The sequence below is a fragment of the Aquarana catesbeiana genome, linkage group LG01 (genome assembly GCF_042186555.1).
Source record: "Aquarana catesbeiana isolate 2022-GZ linkage group LG01, ASM4218655v1, whole genome shotgun sequence".
Lineage (NCBI taxonomy): Eukaryota > Metazoa > Chordata > Amphibia > Anura > Ranidae > Aquarana > Aquarana catesbeiana.
The window spans coordinates 222,426,893-222,450,207 of NC_133324.1; the positions used below are offsets into that span (position 1 = coordinate 222,426,893).

Sequence of the window (23,315 nt, forward strand, 5' to 3'; positions counted from 1 at the left end):
GGATCTAACATACCGAGCCTCCTGCCTCTCCGCCTCCGATTCCAGATCTGTAAGTTCCCTTCTCCTATTCCTGCGGACCTCTGATATAATGGTCTGGTACTGATATAATGGTCTGGTGTGGGAGGGGGACGAAGAGAGGGCTAATGGAAAAAACTGAACCAGGATAATCAGGTCTCAACCTCGAGGCAGTTACCACTTCCCCCATTCAGTACATACGGTGTAGCAATGAAGGAGGCAATATGGGCGGCCGACATCCGGGTTTCGCAGATAGACCTCCGGGACACAGTCAAGGAAGAAGAACCTCATCTCTTCACCCCATCCCGGGGCCGGTAGTGCAGCCAGGAGGGAAGCTAGAAAGTCGCCTCTTAGGGCAGCAGACTGTGTCTCATGTGAGTTTCAATGTGGGATCAAGACCCAGCGACGATCACCCTGGTTGCTGGGAAGAACTGCTGCGAGGAGTTTTGGAGTCTTCCAACTGAAATTGCGCATGAGCAGAGTCCTGCAAAGCACAGCAAGAAGAGTAGGTCCTGGGGTATATTGAACACTTGTAATGAGGGTAATAAGAGGTAAGGCTAGTCAGAGAGAGAGCACATACCCGGCCCCATCCTGGGCTCAGGTGCGGAGTGTTTCAGCCCAAGCTGCAGCTTCTCTGGGGGAGGTAAAAAACTGCACTCTCTCCCCGTCTTGGACACGCAGCCTGGCAGGGAAGAGCATACTGTACCTCACCCCCTTTTGTCTTAGCATGGCTCTGACCTGATCAAAAGACTTGCGGCAACGTTGTGTTTCTACCGAATAGTCCGGGAATATCAGGAGGGTTGCGTTGTCAAATTTCAATTCCCCCTGGATTCTAGCTTCTCTTAGGATAGTATCCCGATCTCTGTAGTGCAATAGTTTGAAAATAAAAGTGCGCGGCGGTGCGCCTGGAGGGCCTCTAGATGCTGGCATCCGATGAGCTCTCTCTATGGAGAAATGAGGAGAGAAAGTGGCCTTGGGGAGCAGTTTAGGCAAAAGCCCCTCCATGAATGACACCGGGTCTGCCCCCTCTGCACCCTCCGGAAGGCCAAGGACCCGCAAATTACTCCTGCGATTGCGATTTTCGGCGTCTTCGGCCCTACCTTCCAGGTGTTTCACTTTCAGCTTCAGGGCCTGAATATCCACATGGTGGTCTCTCTGTATATCTTCCGCCTCAGAGATTCGGCGCTCTGCTTCGGATACCCGGTCTCTAAATTTGTCCATATCCCTCCGGATAAGGGCTGTTTCCGTCTGTACATGGTCAATTTTAGTAGTTAGTGTGGCCTGGCAGGTGGTTATGGCCAGCATTAGGGCATCGAACGCCGCTGAGCCCGCTTGTATCGCTCCGTCCGGAGGGGAGTCCGCCTGCGACGCCATCTTGGACGCCTCGTGTGCCACGTAGTTCGGCCCAGAGCGGGTTCTGACCGGACTGTTAGTGTACCTGCCCTGGTTCGATTTTTTGCCTGCCGGCATCGCCCAATCCTTCCTCAGATAGTCCGGGGGTTGATGGTAGCTTTTACTCGATCTTCCACACTAGGATCACAAAAGGATTGCTGGCCGGAGACGGGAGCTCAGCTAGCACACGTCTGCTCCCAGCGCCATTCCGGACACGCCCCCCGTAGGAATTTTTACAGACGATCGCATTTTCGGATAGGAACTTTTTTCCGACCGAAAAATTGAGAACCTGCTCTCAATCTTTTGCTGGCTGGAATTCCGTCAGCAAAAGTCCAATGGAGCATACACACGGTCGCATTTTCCGACCAAAAGCTCTCATCGGTCTTTTGCTGGCTGAATTTCCGATCGTGTGTACGCGGCATTACAGTCTGATCACTGGGGGACTGAAGAAGTGCTTCCTCCTGCCTGCATCAGAGTGATAACATCAGCTCAGCCTAGACAAAGTCACTTTACATGCATTAAGGATAGAAATAAATAAAACTTTTATAAAGATACAATGATAGCTACAAGGTCAAAGAAGCTTCCAACATAATACATCAAAGGCACAAATAGTTGAAAACTCAAACAGCAGGGACATGAATAAACCACAAGAACAAACGATAAAAATACCATGCAGGCAGATCCATGACACAAGCCACTGCTAAAGACTGTAATTTACACTCTAGCAAGAGCTCAGAATTTCTTGAACTTATGGTCACAAATGCTGTTTTGTGATTGATTCAACAATGTCCCCTCAATGGGACTATAATGAAACTTCATGTATGGGGAAGAAGATGAAAGAAGCTGGTACAAGAGGGCTAAACGTGCTGTGAAATAAACCAGCATCTTACTATATCCACCATGGCAATTCTTAGAGGGATAATCGTTAAAGCCATTCTGAGTTACAAGCAATAGAACAGAAGACAAATTGGATTATTTTCTGGATGGGATCAAGCCATCAGCTTACTGCTACTTAGAAGTTCAGACAATTTTAAAGGCACAAGCCAAATTGAACTCACGTACAGGCATAGGGATCTTAGACAGTTCTTTGCCGATGCAGTTCTTCATTATACTCCAAAGATTAAGGCTGTAGTTTGGTTTGTCAGGAATTCGGGTCCTTCTCCTTTTCTTAGGCAAGACATCTTTGCGTTTAGAGTCATAATAACTGCCTTCATGTGAGCTGTGGAAAACCTGGAGGTGAAAGAATACCAAGCATTACAAGATATGATCTAACAGTCCTAGGTTCAAATCAAAAATTCTGTACAGCAATCTAAAGCCTGGTACACACTACTAGTGCAGCTCAGGAGGAGCCACTGTACTAACTATGCAATGTTAGTACAGCGATCTCCCCTGCTGATCTATTGTGTTCTGACGGCCCCCTCGCCAGATCACTATGGTCAGCGCTCTCAGCCATTGGCTGAGAGTGCTGATGGGGAGCTGGTCGGCAGACCATTTTCGGTCATGCCCCTTTGACAGAAGCCAGCCAGCGTCTGTCTTACCGGCTGCAGTACACACAGGCCAAATGTCGCGTGGTTTCTATTGAACCGGTCAATGCCGCCCGACATTCGGCCAGTATGTACTAGGCTTTAGTTTCAAATTTGCACTGACTCACGGGTTTGCAACACTAATTGTGATTACAAAATCTTTATTAGTAGTCACCAAACGTTGACATGAACAAAGAACCTGCTTTATAAGGACCTGGGCACACTGATTTAGTTTCCAGAGATAGAAGCATGACCTGCTGTTACGTTGAATACTTTCCTCCAAGCGGGGTAGCTCTGTTTGGTTTTGTATATGGATCCTCACAAAGGCAGTTTTCTTTCTTACCTGAATTCAGTTTTGAAAACGCTCTCCCTGGGTTCCTGAAAGTGGAACTTCACCCTAAAGGAGAAGCACCACTTTATGTTCTCTCCCTCCCCCTCCTTTTCTTCATAATTGCCAGAAGGCTGACGGCCCATTCACAAAGTGCATCATGGCTCACATATGCGCAGTTGGAAGCCAACTGTAAAGCCACAAGGAGTCACAGCAGGCTTCCTATAGTTAACATGCCAGGGACCTAGGGACCTAAAGATCGGTGAAGAAGCAGCTCAAGTGAGGATTAGGGATGAACCGAACACCCCCCGGTTCGGTTCGCATCCAGAACATGCGAACAGGCAAAAAATTTGTTCGAACACCGTTAAAGTCTATGGGACACGAACATGAATAATCAAGTGCTCATTTTGAAGGCTTATATGCAAGTTATTGTCATAAAAAGTGTTTGGGGGCCCGGGTCCTGCCCCAGGGGACATGTATCAGTGCAAAAAAAAAGTTTTAAAAACGGACGTTTTTTTCAGGAGCAGCGATTTTAATAAAGCTTAAAGTGAAACAATAAAAGTGAAATATGCCTTTAAATTTCGTACCTGGGGGTGTCTATAATATGCCTGTAAAGTGGCGCTTTTTTCCCATGTTTAGAACAGTCTGACAGCAAAATGACATTTATAAAGGGAAAAAAAGTCATGAAGTAATAGCGGTGTCGGCTATAGTGAATTGTCTATGGGAGAAATCAAAAGGGCTAATTTTAAGGGTTAATATGCAAGTTATTGCCATAAAAAGTGTTTGGGACCTGGGTCCTGCCCCAGGGTACATGTATCAGTGCAAAAAAAAGTTTTAAAAACAGCTGTTTTTTCGGGAGCAGTGATTTTAATAATGCTTAAAGTAAAACAATAAAAGTGTAATATTCCTTTAAATTTCGTACCTGGGGGTGTCTATAGTATGCCTGTAAAGGGGCGCATGTTTCCCGTATTTAGAACAGTCTGACAGCAAAATGAAATTTCTAAAGGAAAAAAAGTAATTTAAAACTACTCACGGCTATAATGAATTGTCGGTCCGACAATACACATAAAAGTTCATTGATAAAAACGGCATGGGATTCCCCCACAGGGAAACCCCGATCCGAAATTTAAAAAAAAAAAAAGGGTGGGGGTCCCCCTAAATTTCATACCAGGCCCTTCAAGTCTGGTATGGATATTAAGGCGAACCCCGTGCCAAAATTAAAAAAAAAAAATGGGGAGGGGGTCCCCCTCAAAATCCATACCAGACCCTTTAGGTCTGGTATGGATTTTAAGGGGAACCCTGTGCCAAAGTTTAAAGAAAAATGGCGTTGGGTCCCCCCAAAAATCCATACCAGACCCTTTTCCGAGCATGCAACCTGGCAGGCCGCAGGAAAAGAGGGGGGACGAGAGAGTGCCCCCTCCTCCTGAACCGTACCAGGCCACATGCCCTCAACATTGGGAGGGTGCTTTGGGGTAGCCCCCCAAAGCACCTTGTCCCCATGTTGATGGGAAGAAGGGCCTCATCCCCACAACCCTTGCCCGGTGGTTGTGGGGGTCTGCAGGCAGGGGGCTTATTGGAATCTGGAAGCCCCCTTTAACAAGGGGACCCCCAGATCCCCACCTCCCCTGTGTGAATTGGTAATGGGGTACAATTGTACCCCTACCATTTCACAAAGAAGGTTTTTGACAAGTCCTTTATTAATTTCTTCTTCTTTCCGCTTCCTCTTCCATCTTCTTTCTTCTGGTCTTTCTTCGGTGTTCTTCTTCTTCTTCTCCTCCATCTCCTTCCTCCGCTCTTCTCGTCCCGCATCATCCTCCAGCTTCTTCTCCGCTCCGTCTGCACGATCCGCCTCAGTGGGAGTCTTCCGCCATGTGACGCTTCGGTTCTTCTGACACTTCTTATATAACGGAGGGCAGGGGCACCAGGTGGCCCCACCCTCCGTTATATAAGAAGTGTCAGAAGAACCGAAGCGTCACACGGCAGAAGACTCCCACTGAGGCGGATCATGCGGACAGGGGGGGAGAAGAAGCATGAGGAAGATACAGGACGAGAAGTGCGGAGGAAGAAGAAGATGGAGAAGAAGAAGATGGAGGAAGAAGAACACCGAAGGAAGATCAGAAGAAAGAAGATGAAAGAAGAAGAAATTGATAAAGGACTTGTCAAAAACCGTCTCTTTTTGACACTTTTTTTGTGAAATGGTAGGGGTACCCCATTACCAATTCACACGGGGGGGGCGGGATCTGGGGTCCCCTTGTTAAAGGGGGCTTCCAGATTCCGATAAGCCCCCCGCTCGCAGACCCCCACAACCACTGGACAAGGGTTGTGGGGATGAGGCTCTTCTCTCCATCAACATAGGGACAAGGTGCTTTGGGGGGCTACCACAAAAAAAACTCTCAACTAAAAAAAATAAGGCAAATACCACACAGAAATTGCTAAAAGGTGATAAACCAAGAAGTGAAACCAAAATCAACTGAAACAACTGATGCATGAAAATATTGGTGAAAAGAACTCACTTAAAAAACTAAGGCAGATAACACAAAGAATTGGTAAAATTAATATGTGATAAACAACAACATAAAATCACAATACTGACACATAAGTGGAAGTGAATGCGGAAAGAATTAATAAACAAATTAATACTGTAAATAATATATAAACTCAGTCCCATTCAAATACAAGCCGTGCATAAAAAAGTCATTAAAAAATCCATATAGGGTGTAAAGATGATACTCCAGAGGAAAGATAGTGAAAAAAGATCCAATATCCAAGATGCTTCACACCCAGGTGAGTATTAATGCTCCTTACCGACTACAGATGACCACCGTAAGGTAGTCTCACCAGGCACAGGGAAATTCAGGTCTCCCAAAAACCTATACCGACGTCCACATTTTGAGGCTATGATCGTGGTACTCGAAAAACAAAAACAGAAAATGCTCCCATAGTGTAGTGGTTCATAAACGGTAATTTAAAAAGCCAAACGAATTGCACTTACAAATGATCTCATCCTTCATAAGCGTAACACAATGCAGATCAAAGAATAAAAATAGCGGCGTCTCCACAGGCTTCCTGCTGCTTTCTGTTTGCTTCCCATCAATCACCTAAGAGAAAACGTAATGACTTCACAGGCTCCACCCTACGTGTTTTGTCGCGATAGGACGTCGTCTGGGGATTGGCCAAGTGACGCTGTCATTACGTTTGGGGTTTAAGTAGTCCCGTGGCGCCATCTTAGAAACTGGCCGTTCGGGGTAGGAGGACGGGAACTGAAAAGACGCCACCATATTAACTACTGGCTGCCTATGCTGACATAATGGACAAAAACAGAGATAAGCCAAAGAGGGAAACAGGGAAAATTTCACCATCTTGTGGCCAAAAGATATGCATATATTATACTGATGGGTTGCAAACCAGCAAGCAAGAAGTCTGGAAAACGTCACATAATATACAAAATGACCATTGGGATGTGTACAGATAAAAAACAATAACAATTAATTAAAATTGATTAAAATACCATTGTGCAATTCATAAAAATCTAAAAAATATAATATTTAATAATACTAATGAAATAATTAAAATTAATTAGATGTTACTTAAAAAATTTAAAGTAATTTACTATATATCTAATGAATTTTACTTAAAATTTACTTACATTGTCATCTAGGTGCCAGTCTTCTGGGTGGCTTCCACTAGCACTGCTGAGATTACTTCCAGAATGCCTTCAAAGAAAAGGAAAAACGTAGATCTACTTCAGTTTTACACTCAGCAATGCACTAATAAAACAATATATCAGAGATTCCGAGCACCATTGTGCTATAATAAATAAATCAGTACTAAACTGAGATATAGACCCCGGTAATCTAATCACAAAACAAGTTAGGGTGTTAACTAGTAAGGAGAAAAGAGATCAATCAGGGGTGTAGGTATTTTGTTCCTTGACCCTTGGGGCTTCCTAAATAGAATGCAGAAATTAGAGGATTTTATACAGTATGAGGCCTAGTATACTCAAGCAAAGCCTATGTAAAACACCTTACCAAGTTTGTCCCCTTGAAATACTTACATGATAAATGTTTGTGTTTATCTAGAATAAGGGTGCCCAACCGGTGGCCCGCGGAGCCCTCTGATGTGGCCTGCGACCACCTGCTTTCGGATGGTGGGTCAGCGAGCCCAGATCAGCCATCCCAGAGTATCAGCTTTGTGAATGGAGCCGGTGCTTGAGGAAGCAAATGGCTACAGAGGGAGCAGGAGCCGCATAAGCCGATACTTTTTCTATAGCGCCGGCTCCTGTCTCAGGCAGAGTGCATTTGGTATCACTCTGCCTCAGACAGGTATCCAGCAGCCAGTGATGCCTGCAGAAAGGGATAATAAAAAGTCAGTTTATGAAAATAGCAGTTTTAGCACTGGGCATATTTATTATGTAAGCTTTGCAATGGGTATAGTTCTTCAATGCTTATTAGGCTGCTTCCACACTAATCTGCAGGTGCAGCATAGTGCATCTTCAACGCAGGGTGCCTGCACTAAGCCATAGACTTATTATATCCTGAGGGTTTGGTGTGCTTTCAGAAAGTGCACCACACCTGCAAGATTAAATAGAAGTCTATGGCAAAGCGCAGTTAACACGCAGGAAAGCCCTAGGTGCCCCTTTCACGTGATCGGTCCGATTGGGTCTGCCTGTCTGTTTTTCAGATGGATCCGATCAAACCCTCACTTCTATGGAGTGGTGGATGTAAACACCATTCCACCTCCAATCTGATACGCTAGACAAAAAAAAATGGAAGCGGTTTCGTCTCCCTCCGTCTGGGCGGATCGGAGGGCCCATAGAGCAAAGTGGGCTGTATCCATGTCTGCTCTGCTTATACAGAGTGGACACGGACCTGTCATCTGTCAGCTCCGCTCAGGTGGGGATCAGCAGACAGATACCCCGTTGAGCAAGCAGATTCCCGCCACCTGTGAAAGGGGCCATATACTGTAGGGGGCTCAGGACAGTAAGGGCTCATTTACATTACATTGTGGCCCCCGACCGGTTACCAAATCCCCCAAGTTGTCCTCACTTTTCAAAAGTTTGAGCACCCCTGATCTAGAAGGTCCCTTTAAGGCTCTCTTTTTCCTTCAAAAAAGGAAGAAGAAACCTAACTTGACCCTAACAAATGAATTTATAAAAAGATATTAATACATTTGTAGATTTCCACACTAGAAAAACTTTAGTCATTTAGTTTGTGAAAAATCTGTTGTGACATAAAGCAAGTGAACCTGCCTCTCTCTATCAACATTGGCTTTGTTCTCTATCTATCTATCTATATTCTAGAGCAGAATAAAATGTTTGAGGATTTTATGCAAGGAACAGCTACTTAAAACAAAAATCAGATGTATGCAGGACAAGAGGAACACCCACCTGTTCTGTAAGCAATTAAACAGAAACAGTAGCTTACACTTGACAGTACTTAATGTGATTGTAAACCTTTATTTTATTTTTTTTAAATAACAAACATGTACAATGGTTTTACACAGAGCAGCCCCAATCCTCTTCTTCTTGGGTGCCCCAGCTGGCGTTTCTGGCTCCTGCCCCCCGCTGGGTGTCCACCATAGCAAGCACTTGATACACACAGCGCAGCTCGGCCCAGCCCCCTGCTCCCTCCTCCCTGGCTGTGATTGATAGCAGCAGGAGCCAATGGCTCCCACTGCTGTTTCCGAGTCTGTGAGGAGGGAGAGCAGAGAGTTGCTGCTCTTGTGCACAGCACTGGATTGAGATCGGGCTCAAGTTTAAGGGGGACTGGGTGGGAAAGTTGCACTCAGGTTTTTTACCTTAATGCAGAGAATGCATTAAGGTAAAAAAAAAAAAAAAAAAAAAAAAAAAAACCTTCAGTCTTTTTAACCACCTCAAGGCAAAAATTAGATAAAAATTAAAACCAGCTTTTGCCACAATAAATTCACCTTCAGTCCAGAGATTTCCCTTGCAGTACTTTTTTTCTGCCAAAAGATGTCCTCAGTCTGATGGCCAGCATAATTCAACTCACTTCCTTGGAGCCCAGATTATTCCCAACTCTCCCCAGCCTGTGACTGAACAGTGAAAGGAGAAGCAGCATCACACCATGATGAGCTCATCTTTCTGTCACCTCTCAGCATGCTTCTTGGTAGCACATGAACTGATTGGCTGTTTCTGCTGCTTCTTCTTCTCATGCTCCAGCCCTGCTGCACAGGGACTGCAAGTGGCAGATACCAGTTTAAACTCAGTACTTAAGCTGCGTGCATTTAAAGATATATGTAATGGTTTATTAGTCAACAAAAAATTGCTTTTATTTGTATCTTTATATGCCTAGAGCTCAGCTTTAAAAATAACTAATCTAAACATTGCCTCATATGAAACCCCATTAAAAACTCAGATAACCCACAACCCTTTTTGTAAATCTAAACTACCTCCTATGGTGTTGAAACTCAACTACATGCAAGAAGGCAGTAGGAACCTATGTTCCTATATAGAGCCTATCCTCCTCTGCAGCCACATTTGGCTTCCATGTCCAAGTACAGCAAACACTCGTCTTCCATGACAGCGCTGTCACTCAGCATGATTAATAGAGAGGGATGGCAGAGACATGTTTAAGGAATCAGGGACTGTTCTATATATTAGCTTCTCGGTCATTGCAAAGAAGGAAGGTTAATGTGATTTATCTATATTTAGTGCTTTCAGCAGTTCCTCACTTCAAAACAATATCCTCATTTTTAATTAGTTTTTCTTCAAGTCTGCTGGAGGTGAAAAATAACTCTTCAGAAAAATACTAATGTGTTCCAATAGCTGATCCTGAGGGAGCCCTTTTCTGACACTTTAGTTGTTACAGAGCTTGTATGTGCCACGATCCAGAGTCATAACTAGCCATCCCTGGTTTATACATAGCTGTGGGGCAATTCTGGGAGTGTGGCATGTCAATGTCAAGCTTCTCCAGGCATTTTGACAGAAAGCTAACTCTGCTAGTGACAGTCTAGAAGGTCCCTGGCTAGCTATTTTAAGCTGTGCAAGAAATCCCCCCCCCCCTGTGCACTGATGTAACATACATGAGAATAAAATTAGCAGCACAGTAACAGCCAGCACCCAGTAATATATGTGAATGCAGTCAGAGCAGCCACAAGTGTTTCTCACCAATAAAATCAATCAACATCAAGGTAAAATTTGCAATGAAATGTTCAAGTGCAATTTCATTTAAAAAGGTTTCTTCATTTTGGAGTGGAGCAATGCACCTTGTTGTCCCCCATACTGGTATATGTCCCCTATTCATGCCCTCTGCAGTATGTTCAATAGAAGTACGTCAAGAAAGTTAACGCCAATGACATCACAACGCTTCTTGGCCAGGCTTATGACCTATCATATATTTTGTATGTGTTAGGTGAAAGATGGTCTTTGCGTTGAATTCCAGGACAGCAGGGAACACAGACTAGGGTAAAAAAAAATCAGCTTTTTGTACAGCTGCCCTTAAAAGCAATTCTATACATAATATGAATCCAATTATGTTATGCATGTTAGGGAGGGAAAATACAATTTTTTTTAAATGCAGTAGTCTATGGCAACCAACCAGAATGGTATTTTACTGATTTTGGGTTTCTTCATTTTGTACTACAGTGGAACCTTGGTTTACAAGTAACGTGGTTAACGAGCGTTTTGAAAGACGAGCAACCTTTTTTTTTTAAATTCTGACTCCGTTTGCGAGTGTTGTCTCACAAAACGAGCAGAATTCTAATGGGGTGTGCAGTACTGCATTTGGCCAGAGGTGCGGGGGTGTCGGGGACACTCGGAACGGTTCGGAGCCGTTCGGAAATACTCTGAATCACACGGAAACACTCAGTTCCCGAGTGTTTCCGAGCCTTTCCGAGTTCAGCCGAGCTGTCCCCGAGTATTTCCGAGGCTCTCCGGCGCCCCCCACCTCTGGCCACATTTGGTATTGCATGTAATAGAAGTCAATGCGGAACGAATTATCTTCGTTTCCATTGCCTTCTATGGAGAAACTCGCTTTGATATCTGAGTGCTTTGGATTACAAGCATTCTCCTGGAACGGATTATGCTCGTAATCCAAGGTTCCACTGTATTTATTAGTGAATAGGCCTTCAGGTGTTATACTCTATACCAGTGATGGTGAAACTTGGCTCCCCGGATGTTTTGGAACTACATTTCCCATGGTGCTCATGCACTCTGCAGTGTAGTTGAGCATCATGGGAAATGTAGTTCCAAAACATCTGGGGTGCCAAGGTTCGCCATCACTGCATACTGTATATGCAAGTATAGATTACCTGTGCTGTTTGGGGTCAGTTGTTACTGTGATAAAGGCTGGTGCGTCCTCCATGGCATCAAAGTACTCTGTCTCCTCATCTTCATCACTGGCTTCCCCTTTTACAGCCTGGACGTTCCCTGAAATTAACAATACATATAACAAAAATAAGTCAGTCCACGCTCTTCAATTTGTCAGGTGCCACATCCCTCAACATAATGAAGGACTAGACAATGGATGGGATATTTAAGCACCACAAAAAAATGACAAATTAAAACACCTGAATTGTATTGAACAATGGTTAAAATAACAGACCAAAGGTCACGGTGGATTAAACCAATCATTATAAAACATCACATAACAGTCATCAAGCTCATCAATCCACATGGGGATTGTGGTGCCTAAATAATTCCATCGATTGTCTAGTCCTTCTAACAATACATACAAAGTAAACTAGTACCAGCAAAAGTACAGTTAGCAGAATTGACCAAGCATCAGATACATTTTTCCATGGTAGGTGCAAGTGAATGAGGTGTTTAAGTAGAACACTTGCAGGTATTTATTACCTCTCAAACAGCTTCCAGTACTCTCCTGACATTACTTTCAACTTCCTTTTTCCCCAGTGGGCCAGCATCACGCAACTCCATCATGAAACTCTTGATAATTAAAAGATGAAAAGCAACAACCTGCTGGGTTTAGGTGTTCATGCTATAATTTATAGCAAATGAACCCCCCACAGTGTTAACATTCTTCCTCAGGCTGCTGAGAAGGCTAATTATGATCTTTCTCACATACCAGCAATAAATCTACATCTCTTGTCTGATGTACCAGAAGTACAGCATTGTTTTCTTTAAAGTAGACTTCAATTACAATCTAGAATATAGCATTCAAATGTATAAAGAGAGCAAAACTTATATGTTCAGGTCTTCAGTTTTTCAATTAGGTGCTGCTGTACTGTACCAGTCAACCCCATTGCCTCCTGGTGATTTGAAAGAAAATTTGTGTTACTTGTTCATAATGCAGGAAAGTTATTCCTACATACACCTACATGCAGAAAATTTGCAAGTACTAAAAAGTTTCTAATGGGTACCTCTCTGATTCAAACCTGCCTTGGACATTTGAATGTGATCTGTCATATAGAAAGCACATAACGGGACATACATGGTGCAGGCTATAGAAAGTACACTTAAAGTAAATCTAAGAAGGGCTTTCTGGACATGGGATGCAGTAGATTTACGATTACACAAAACTGTGATTAAGGCAAATTCTGGCAAAAGCATACAGAGTGACGCAGACACCCTTTGGAACTCCTTTAGGGTGTATCTGTCAATGCTGGCACTGAGGTCAGAGGGTCCATACTGGACACTTTTTCCTCAGTGCCCTCCCCAGTCAATGCGTTGATCACAATGACAGGCCCATGGCCAAGGACTTCTGTACCAGGGTGGGCAGAGCCTGATAGGGAACAGAAATTCTAGTTCTCCATGAGGTCCATCTTACTTTTAATTTACAGCACACATCAGTGGGTGGAACGATAGTCAGTAGTCTAATAGGCGTTCAAATACACCTACTTTTTGTGTGCAATCACAGGAAAGGTGGACCCGATGGGGAATTAGTTTGATTTCCTCATCAGGCTACACCCACCTCGCAGGTGCAGCGGCGATTAATTGTTGGGTGGGAGGTGTCTGATGGCGAACTCTGGGACCAGTTTCCCATCACGTCTGCCTTGCCTGTGATTGACAGCAGATGGCCGGACTGAATATAGGCTATGCATATAGGAATCCACCCATTGCCATTCACTGTCAATCACAGGCAAAGTTGACCTGATGTGGAAATAGTCTCTCAGTATCTGCTAAATTATTTTCCAGAGAATGAAGGCACACTTGGATAGCTATGACAGCAACCTCGTATTGTACATTTGTTATTCCACTTACATTACTAAGGGTGTATATGGTTCAAAGTGGAAAATTGTATGCATCAGTTCTTCCTATACCTTGGTATTTTCAAAAATTCAATAGAAATTTCAGGACAGAAAAGAATCGATGTGGCCTTTGCATTTATTTAATCTTAAATGTGTGAAGAGTAATGCCAGGTACACATGATAAAATATTGGATGAATGATCATCTGTTTTGTTTATTTTTGCATGCTAGTGTCATATCGAAAATAAAGAGGTTACTAAAGTTATGAAAATTCTCGTACGACAGAATAAAAATTTGGAAGTGATGTAATGTGTTGTAGTGTGTTTGTATTGTATTTTCAGATAACAACTGTACTGATTAAATGAAAATCGTACGATCTGGTATAGTACAAGAAAAATTCGTGCTTGTCCCATTGGATAATTTCACACGACTTGTCATGATCGGTTCTCGAAAGCTGTGTACTAACAATCAGATTACCACATGATCACTTTGAAAGTGGTATTTTTCGTCTGGTTTTCTGATCATGTGTATGGGCCCTAAGTCCTCCCAAAAGTAGTATTTTGATTCTTGTAGAACCTGGTAAGATTAGTCAACCCCTAATTTTGTATACCTCTTTAAATAAGTGAATATAAAACAGGGAGTGTAAAATCACACTGTAACAGTGCTGGTAAATTCAATCACATGCAAAACCCCTTAGAAACATAAGATACTGTTGGGTAATTTAATTCTCTGGCATCTATCATAAACTGGAATATAAATCTTAGGACATACCCTACGAACATGATTGGCACTGACACCTAATAAATGAGAATGTGTATTTCATTGGCTGAGCTACCCAGGTAGACATGCGATGAAGGCCCTCTTCTAACTTTTTGAAGAAGAGTTCTGCTAGTCATTATATCTATATTAGCTGCAATACACAGCCACAATGCAATTTCAGGAAAACATTATTAATTCTGTGGGAAAAAAATGACAGGGTCTTCATTTCTAACATTTAGGCATGTGGAAGTATGCGACAAAAAAAGAAAAAAAAGGAGGCCCTTGTGGGGCCACTATTCCTCAATATGTCTTAGCTGACCATGTCTGACATGGGAATATAGCTCTAGATAGAACATAATAAATTATGTGCTCCCAATATTTTGTTCTTTGTTAACTGTGCTTTAAATCATCAGTTGGTAGAGAAAGGACACAACTTCTTATGCCGCGTACACACGATCGGACTTCTCATCAGAAAAAGATATGATGGCTTTTCTGACGGGATTCCGCTCAAGTTTGCCTTGCATACACACGGTCACACAAAAGTTCTCTGAACTTACGACCGTCAAGAACGTGGTGACCTGCAACACTACGACGAGCCGAGAAAATGAAGTTCAATGCTTCCGAGAACGCGTCAAATTGTTTCCGAGCATGCGTAGGAATTTTGTGCGTCAGAATTGCCACAGACAATCGCATTTTCGGATCGGAACTTTTTCCGACCGAAAAATTGAGAACATGCTCTCAATCTTTTGCTGGCTGGAATTCGGCCAGCAAAAGTCCGATGGATCATATACATGGTCGCATTTTCCGACGAAAAACTCTCATCGGTCTTTTGCGAGCCAAAATTCCAATTGCGTGTACGCGGCATAAGACACTGGACTGTAATCCAACTGCTTTTCCATTGCAAGGAAAAAAGATTAAAAAGGTTATGGTTCATGTAACTTGCTACATATACTGTAGTAGTAAAGCAGTCTGCATGGGCACATGGTTGCTTTTGTAAGCTCAGTAAGACATGTTTCTTCTAACAAAGCAGTCAAGTGCATATACTCTAGATACTGTAGGAACATCTCTCCAAAAAGATAAAATGATAGCATGGTTAAATTCACTGTGTATTATCGTAGCTCCATACATATTTTGGTCTATTTCAGCATATGTTTTGAAAACCAATTTGTGCTGCACAAAGTGGTAACAGTCAAGTGAAAAAAATGATGTCTAAAACTTAGGGGAAGTGCTCCTTATCACACACTGTTCCAACATGTTAGAAAATTATGGATGCAGATTATCCCCCATTTTCATTAATAAAAAGGAACAACACTTTTATATTATGTAGACAAGGGAGAAGATTGCAGTGGCTTCTGCCAGTATGGTTGCGCCAGTGTGGAAGGAGAGCTGTCTCATTGCCATTTACTTTCAGTTACATCTGCAGCTATATGGTCTTAAAAGGTGTAAGGAGATCATTATTAGAAATGCTATTGATTCACAGATTATGGAAAGAACACATTGTTTGCGCCTACAACCCTACTATAATAGATGTCTGTCCCACCTACACTGGTAAAACAGGGTAGGTACGACAGAATGCTGAATAGTAAAAATATTGAAAAAAAACTTGCGTACATTAGGTTTTAAAACTAAATTCATACATATTATTGGCAAATTTGTTTCCACATTTTTACCATTTAACACAGAAAATGTTAAAATAGAAAAAGGAAATAAAATGTAAAACCAGCTATGCAGTTTCCAAACAGGAGAAGTTTTCACTGATTTGTATCACCCCCCCCCCCCTAAGTTTTCAATGATATTTATCTTTATCCCTTACAGGGTCAGTATTCGCATATTCTTAACAAGCAGAAAAATCCCTAAGAGCCCTTGCACACTGGGGCGGCGTCGGTGGTAAAACGCCGCTATTATTAGCGGCATTTTACCGTCGGTATGCGGCCGCTAGCAGGGCGGTTTTACCCCCCGCTAGCGGCCGAGAAAGGGTTAAATACCACCGCAGAGGCGCTTTGCCGGCGGTATAGCCGCGCCGTCCCATTGATTTCAATGGGCAGGAGCGGTAAGGGAGCGGTATACACACCACTCCTTCACCGCTCCGAAGATGCTGCTGGCAGGACTTTTTTTACCGTCCTGCCAGCGCATCGCTCCAGTGTGCAAGCCCTCGGGGCTTGCACACTGGATACACAGCAGCGGCACTTTCGGGGCGGTTTGCAGGCGCTATTATTAGCGCAATAGCGCCTGCAAACCGCCCCTGTGTGCAAGGGCTCTAACTGACCTCTCTATCTATAGATGCTGTGAAGCAATTCATCATCTACGTTTAAAAGCACTTAAAGGAGAAGTTCACTTTTGGGAACATGTTACATGTTCTACGTGTTTTTAGAGTGGAACATGAAACATGTCCATGCAGCCTACCCCCCATCCCTGTCACAGTGAGCCGGGGATCCTCTCCCCGCACCCGATGTCACAATTTGAAAAGAGCGCGACTGTGTGGGGAGAGTTCTGTGTCTATCAGGGGTACTGGTAGGCAGCTACACTGACAGTCTGCAGGAGCCTGACATTGTACCCGCTATCTACTGATCGCAAGTGTAATGCTTTACAGGCTCCTAAGGTAAAAATAGTAAATGCACATATTTCTACGTGCAAAACATGTGCAATTATTATTTTTTATCCTTTAACCACTTGCTGGCTGCGCTATAGCAGAAAGATGGCTACAGCGCGGACAGCTAGTTCTGGGAGGCTGCCAATATGATGGCCTCCTGTGATCGCGTCCGCTGATCACAGATTGAGATAAAGAGCCAATCAGTGGCTCTTTACCACGCAATCAGCTGTGTCCAATCACATCTGATCACAGAGGTAAACAGAAGCCGGTTATCGGCACACCAAAGAGAGTTAATAACTGGCTTCTCTAAAAGGGACATGTACACTGATAATCAGGGCACTGAATATCAGTGTCCTAATTATCAGTGCAATCTCAACAGTGCCCACAAGTGCTTCCAATCTGTGCCTACCAGTGCTGCCCAAAAGTGCCCATCAGTGCCTCCTCATCAGTGTCCCCTACCAGTGCCCATCAGTGCCCCCTATCAGTGTGCATCAGTGCCACTTATCAACGCAACATCATCAGTGCCCACCAGTGCAGCCTATCAGTGCCCATCAATGCCCATCAGTTGGGGGTTTTTTTCCAAATTTTTTGGTCTTTTTTTGTTTGTTTAGCAAAAAATAAAAAAACCCAGTACTGATTAAATACCACCAAAAGAAAGCTCTATTTGTGTGAAAAGAATGATAACTTTTTTGGGGTACAGTGTTGCATAATTGCACAATTGTCATTCAAAGTGCAACTGCACTGAAAGCTGAAAATTGGCCTGGGCAGGAAGGGGAAGTGCCCAGTAGGCAAGTGGTTAAGTCATTACCTCTCAGCAGCTCAGTTTATCCTGCTCCCCTCTCCCAGAGCACCTGCTTTGTGTTTAAATTAATAGGAAGGTTGCTGAGCTACTGCTGGGAGTAGACCAGCTAAGAGAATAAGTTGAACAACTTCACTGATTCGGGTGTAAACTTTCAGGATGAATTGCTCCACAGTAAATTCAGCTACATAAGTGAATTGGGGATGGTTGTAAAGCTCATGTTAATAACATATAAATACTTGGATGTCCATAGCCTGAGCATAGTTCTACTTTAAACTGCAAAATAATAAGTAAATATTGGTTTTAAATACCCTAGGATGATGCCAGGAAGTGTTGAAAAGAGTGTCAGACGCTGCTCCTTCCACATGACCCAATACTTATTTTCACTTTCACCCAGACTCCATGTCACCTAGGAACATTAGAACGCTTCCATGTGGAATTTCTACACATGACTCTCAGAAGGCACAGATATAACACCAGTGCTATTTTCAGTCCCATCATATAACATATCTCTAAACTGTTGTACCACATCTATAATTAAACAGTGTCACATATTCGGATTTACAAGATTATTAAACTATATACCGGTAGTTCCATAATGGCCAGCAAAAAATAAGTGCATTACAGTTTTGATTTTAAACAGCTGTTGAAAATGTTATGGACTCTAAAGCCCAAATCCAGGAAGTCCTTTTTTCTGCCGGATGTTATCACTATCTGTGTCCCTGTAAGGAAGATTTCACTCACTTCCTGTCCTGGTGACAAAGTCAAACTGGAAGTGAGGGAAATCTGTAATGGATAAAAAGAGAAATAAATGCACTTTTTATAAGAGCGTAGAAAGGTTAGAAACCTCTGAAGTTTTTCTTTATCGATAACTGTTCCCACTGTATCTTTCCCTGGTGTCCTCAGAAAAGGAACAATGAAAAAATCTCCCTAATGGAGTCACAGTATTGAAAACCTGGAAGATAAGCCTTTCATTTTTTTTTTTGAACATTCATAAAATCTTTTCAGTGGAGTTGGGCTTTAAAGTTCACATGTGTATTACTGTTGTCATATACTAATAAAGTTGTCCCACACTCCTGCATCTCTAGCAAGAGAATGCTGTTTTATTGTACAAAATATAAAAAACCAATGGCATTGTTTCTTACAGTTTTGAGTTAGAGTTACGTGGCTCCATATGAAAAAGGCCACTTAGCGATCACTTTAAATTCATTGTTCAATGTAATAAATTATAATGGATCAACTGAGTTCTACCTAAAAATCACATTAGCCTGCATACTAAATACACATACACAGGAAACTCACCCATTATCGGTAGTCCCTCTCAGAAACTCAGCACTGCAGATTCAAATATGATTTGTGCCAGCAGATAATCCGGGAAGAATTAAAAACCATGTCAGCTGGAAAGCTCAGACCCACAAAATTCACTCACAGCTTTCCAGTAAAAAGCAACTTTACTCACTGGTTTAGGACGCAAAGTACTGAGGGTCATTTTTAGTCCTGCTTTCTGAGTTTAAAAATAATATCAGCAGCTATTTTTGCACATTGCGTCCATTCTAAAATAGTTCGGAATTTTGGTGCCGAGTAACTGCTACAATGTAAATCTTAAAGTACGTTTGGTACTTTCAAAATATGTCAACCTGGCTAGAGGAATAAAATGCAGGCATTCAGAGATTTACACATTTATGTTCAGATTAGTTAGTAAGCACCCTAAATGCCTTCAAGTATAACTAAACTTTAAACTTGTTTTAGTTTTGGATAGAGTGGATTAGAACCCCTGTCATTTTTTATTGCTGTCCCCGCATTAAAGCGGAGTTCCACCCACATCTTTGATTTTTTTTTTTTTTTTAATAACTCTTACATAATGCATATTTAGCAATTCTTACTCTTGTCATTAGCGCTGCCTTTATGATTATTTTATTGGAAACATACTTTGCAGGAGAATCCCATAAGCATAATCTTCCAGAATATGGCGCTGCTGTATTCCCAGCATGCCCTGCCCGTTCTCGCGCATGTGCAGTAACAGCACGTAGCGGCGCTGGAAACTACACAGGTTGCCATCACAAGGAGCGGCGTCGTCGGAAGTGCCCGCCCCGTTGTTATGGCAACCTAGCCCTCGGCGCTGCCTACAGACTCCTGGGAAATTATGACGCACATCTCCGAGGAGCAGTAGCGAGCAGAGGCGCCAAGGGAAATGACCTCAGGCGCCGCGGTGAGGAAGAGGAAGATTAGAAAGGACCACATAGCAACAGGCATTAAAAGATAAGTAAAAAATTTTTTTTTTTTTTGTCCAAATGTTGTTGGGTTATTTGTTGCACAGTAATATCAACTTATTTTTATGGATGAAACTCCACTTTAAGGAGATTCACCCTCTCTATTTGTCCTGTTTACGGTTATCTTTGAAAGTGAAAGTAAAAGAAAATCCAAAATTTTGGGGTTGTCTGCAGAAGAGTAATAGAGGGAAAATGTTCCAAAGGGGACACTAGTTCTGGTGACCTAGGGGTCCCCAAGGAATTCCCTTAATTTGCATGGATTTCCTCTCATTTCCTGTTTGGCTATGGGACAGGAAGTGAAGACAAATTTCCCCAATGGGACACAGATTGCAAAAGTAAATCTGACAGTGCTCAGTTTTAGAAAGATTGAGTTTGAGGATGTGGTGTGATATCCATACTGATATGCCAATATGTTAGCAATGCTATCAGAGCATCAATGATGAGGGATGTGCTAATCAAATTGCCCCATGCCCAGGACATGCAGTTCTGGGCAAGTGGTTTTTTTTTTTTACATTTAGCCCTGCTGCAGGAAAGCAGCAGGGTTTACTTTATGCAATGCAATTTTCATTCCAGTTTTCATTATCATCAATTATCAAAGGTACCTGTTCAGGTGTGATTCAGATGCGATTCTGATACGAATTAGAGGTGCGATTCTGAATACCCTTTTGTTCAACACTAAGTCAGTACTGCTGCGATTCTGCCCACAATCTTAAAATGCACTACAATAGCATAACACAGGTTCAGATGCTATTATTTTTAACTGCACCCAAAACGCATCATGCGGCAATGTCAACTCACAGTGCGCGAAGCTTGTCACCTAAAAAGGTGCTACAATTGCAGCAAAACCGCACCACATTTAATGTGCCATTAAAAATAATGGCACCTGAACCTGCATTTTACAATTGTAGTGTGTTTTGGGATGGCGGCCACAATCCCAAAACGCCTAGGTGTGAATGGAGCCTCATTAACAACAGAGCTTGATTTGGCTTCTCAGCATGCGCTTGTACTTAGCATGCCTAAGTGCTTCCATGTGCAAAGGTAACCTGAAGAAATAAAGTTTGTTTTTCTTTCTCATTGGGGCAGGTGCCTTATTTACAAGCTCAGCAGATGCGTTTCTGCTGAGCGTTAAGAGAGCCCAACACCCTTCGGTGCTCCTCACACTGCAAGGTCTCGCCCATCCCTGCTAGTCCCTGGATGCGGTGCTGGAGACAGGCAGGGAGGCGAGTAGGAGATAAACAGTGCAATGTTAAAACCTTATTTATATATGGTTTTGGTTAAAATCATTTTTCTTTTATCAGAACAAGTAGATTGGGACCCGATTTAGTTCTTTGGAGAAGTAGTTTTTTTTTTTTTTTTTTTTTAATTCTACACCCCTGTGAATGGGTGGGGAAAGGGTAGATACATAGATTCGGGAAGCATTCAGATGGTATTGGAAGCTGTGGGGAGTTTATCAAGTAACCAAGGGAGGAGGTGTAGATAAAAAAAGAGAAGGGGTCGAACTCAATATTGAACTCTATGGACTAAGACTGGGATGCCATTAAAGTTCATGTGCGTGTAAAGGCAGGCGTCCCAATACATTTGGTAATATAGTGTATATATGTGTGTCCTTTGTCTACAGCTAGAAGAAAATGTATTATTCTAGTCATTGTTTGCATCATGTTATTTATATTTTATAGAGCTATCCTGGAGTATGTGTATTGAAAATGTATTCCTTTTCCCAGGGAAAAAGATAACTGTTTTGTTATTAATATAAGCTTGCAGAATGACTGGCTAGAGCTTTTTTTTGTAAAATGTTTATCTTTATTTTCCAGTTATCACAAGACTTCCATTTAATACAATACAATAACCCATACAGTTATGCAGATAAATGCACAGTCAACCTGAGAAACTCCCCAGGGCATTTCTCTCTTCATGCAGTAGATTCCTGCAATTCTCTTATAAATAAATAACAAGAGAAAAAAGAAAAAAGAAAAAATAACCTCCATTTTGTCTGGTAACTACTTTGCATTGGATATGTTAAAAGAGTGCGATTTCTTTTACGTCGCTAACAAAGGTGGTCTTTGTGTGCTGTAGAAAGTATTTGCTTTAATTTTTATTCCAAAAAAATAATGATCACCTGATAGTATTGCTTCACAGTAAAAAGAAGTTATATCCCAGAAGCAACTCTGTGGCAATTTGTAGCTAGTTACAGAGTTGTGTCTGACTAATTACAGTCATTTCTTTATACAGCTACAAATTTATGGCCTACCAGGATCAGAGACAACATTGGATACATGAGTAGGTAGGTAGTCTCAAAAAGTCAACTGCTCAATGTCTGACACTTGTGTCCCTACTTTGCTTAGTAAGGGTACTTGTACACGGAACCGATATTTGAACACCAGTATTCCTGGCCAAAATTCCTTGCCTTCTTATCTGGCTGACTCAGCTGAGCCACAGCACGGCACGATACACCAGTATATGCTCCGCACAGCCCCGCTAAACTCCGGCTCCACGAATGACAAGATGGTGCCCGGTGGGACACCAGGCAAGGTACAGCCCCCTCCATCTGTTCCAGAAGCCTTCCCCGTCAGCCCTAATTCTGTGGACGAGTTCCCAGCTCCCCTGCAGAGCAACTAGCCTCCTCAGCCAGGTCAGCCCCTGCACCTTCCCAACAGGCAGGAGTGAGCTCCGCTACAATGCCATCCTCAGCCAGGTCAGCCCCTGCACCTTCCTCGCAGGCATGGGCAAGCTCCACAGAAATGCCCTCATCAGCTTGGAAGGGATCAGCTGGATCTGAAGCCACTGCCCTTCTCTCTACCTCTCGGGCTGATTTTGAATCATGGGCATCCAAAATGGAATCATGCCTACATGTGGAGCTAGATGTTTTAAAACTGCAGGTCTCAGCATCAGAAACTGTTGTTTCAGCTCTGACTGTTACTCAGGAGGATCATGCAGGCCGCATCTTGGCACTAGAATCCGCGTCCACGGTTCACCTACAACATTTGCGGCAACATCAGCTCCGCATCAAAGATAGCGAGAAGAGCCGCTGCAGAAACAATATACGGTTCCAAGGTATACCATGGCGACTTCAGGTGCTGATTTAAAACCCATGGTTATAGCTATCCTGAACCAGGTTCTGGGAAGAAAAACTACATCTTCGATCGAACTTGAGGGAGTACATAGAGTGTGTGTGTGTGTGGGGGGGGGGGGTGAGAGGAGACCGCAGTGGCCATCTGGCGTTTTCAGTGTGAATCCCACACTGTTTCTTTCTGGTTTACATAGGAGCCCCACAAAGGTCGCAATCACTGGCTTGGGCTTTTGCTGGATTTATGTGGATAGTCTCTCATTTATGCTTTCTTCTCACAGGTATCGGACTACTGCTCTAGTAGCTGGAGCTCACTCAATTGGTTTATTCCAGATTACGGGTTCCCCCTTGGCTCTTTGCTTGTGAGTCATAGTTAGCTGGGGCCAAGGAGAAACAACTGGTCTGTTAATTA

The 23,315-nt window shown here is 42.9% G+C and overlaps 1 protein-coding gene across 2 annotated transcripts in view; it reads right to left on the minus strand.

The window, feature by feature from the left end:
• The window catches only part of OSBP2 (oxysterol binding protein 2), a 391,235-nt gene that overhangs the window by 120,468 nt on the left and 247,452 nt on the right, over nt 1–23,315 (minus strand). For both annotated transcript variants that reach the window (XM_073625242.1, XM_073625251.1), the window contains 3 exons: nt 11,527–11,644; nt 6,905–6,971; nt 2,470–2,637 (listed from right to left, as the gene is read on the minus strand). In XM_073625242.1, coding sequence (XP_073481343.1) covers nt 2,470–2,637; nt 6,905–6,971; nt 11,527–11,644 — 353 coding nt within the window. The remainder of the gene's footprint in view (nt 1–2,469; nt 2,638–6,904; nt 6,972–11,526; nt 11,645–23,315) is intronic.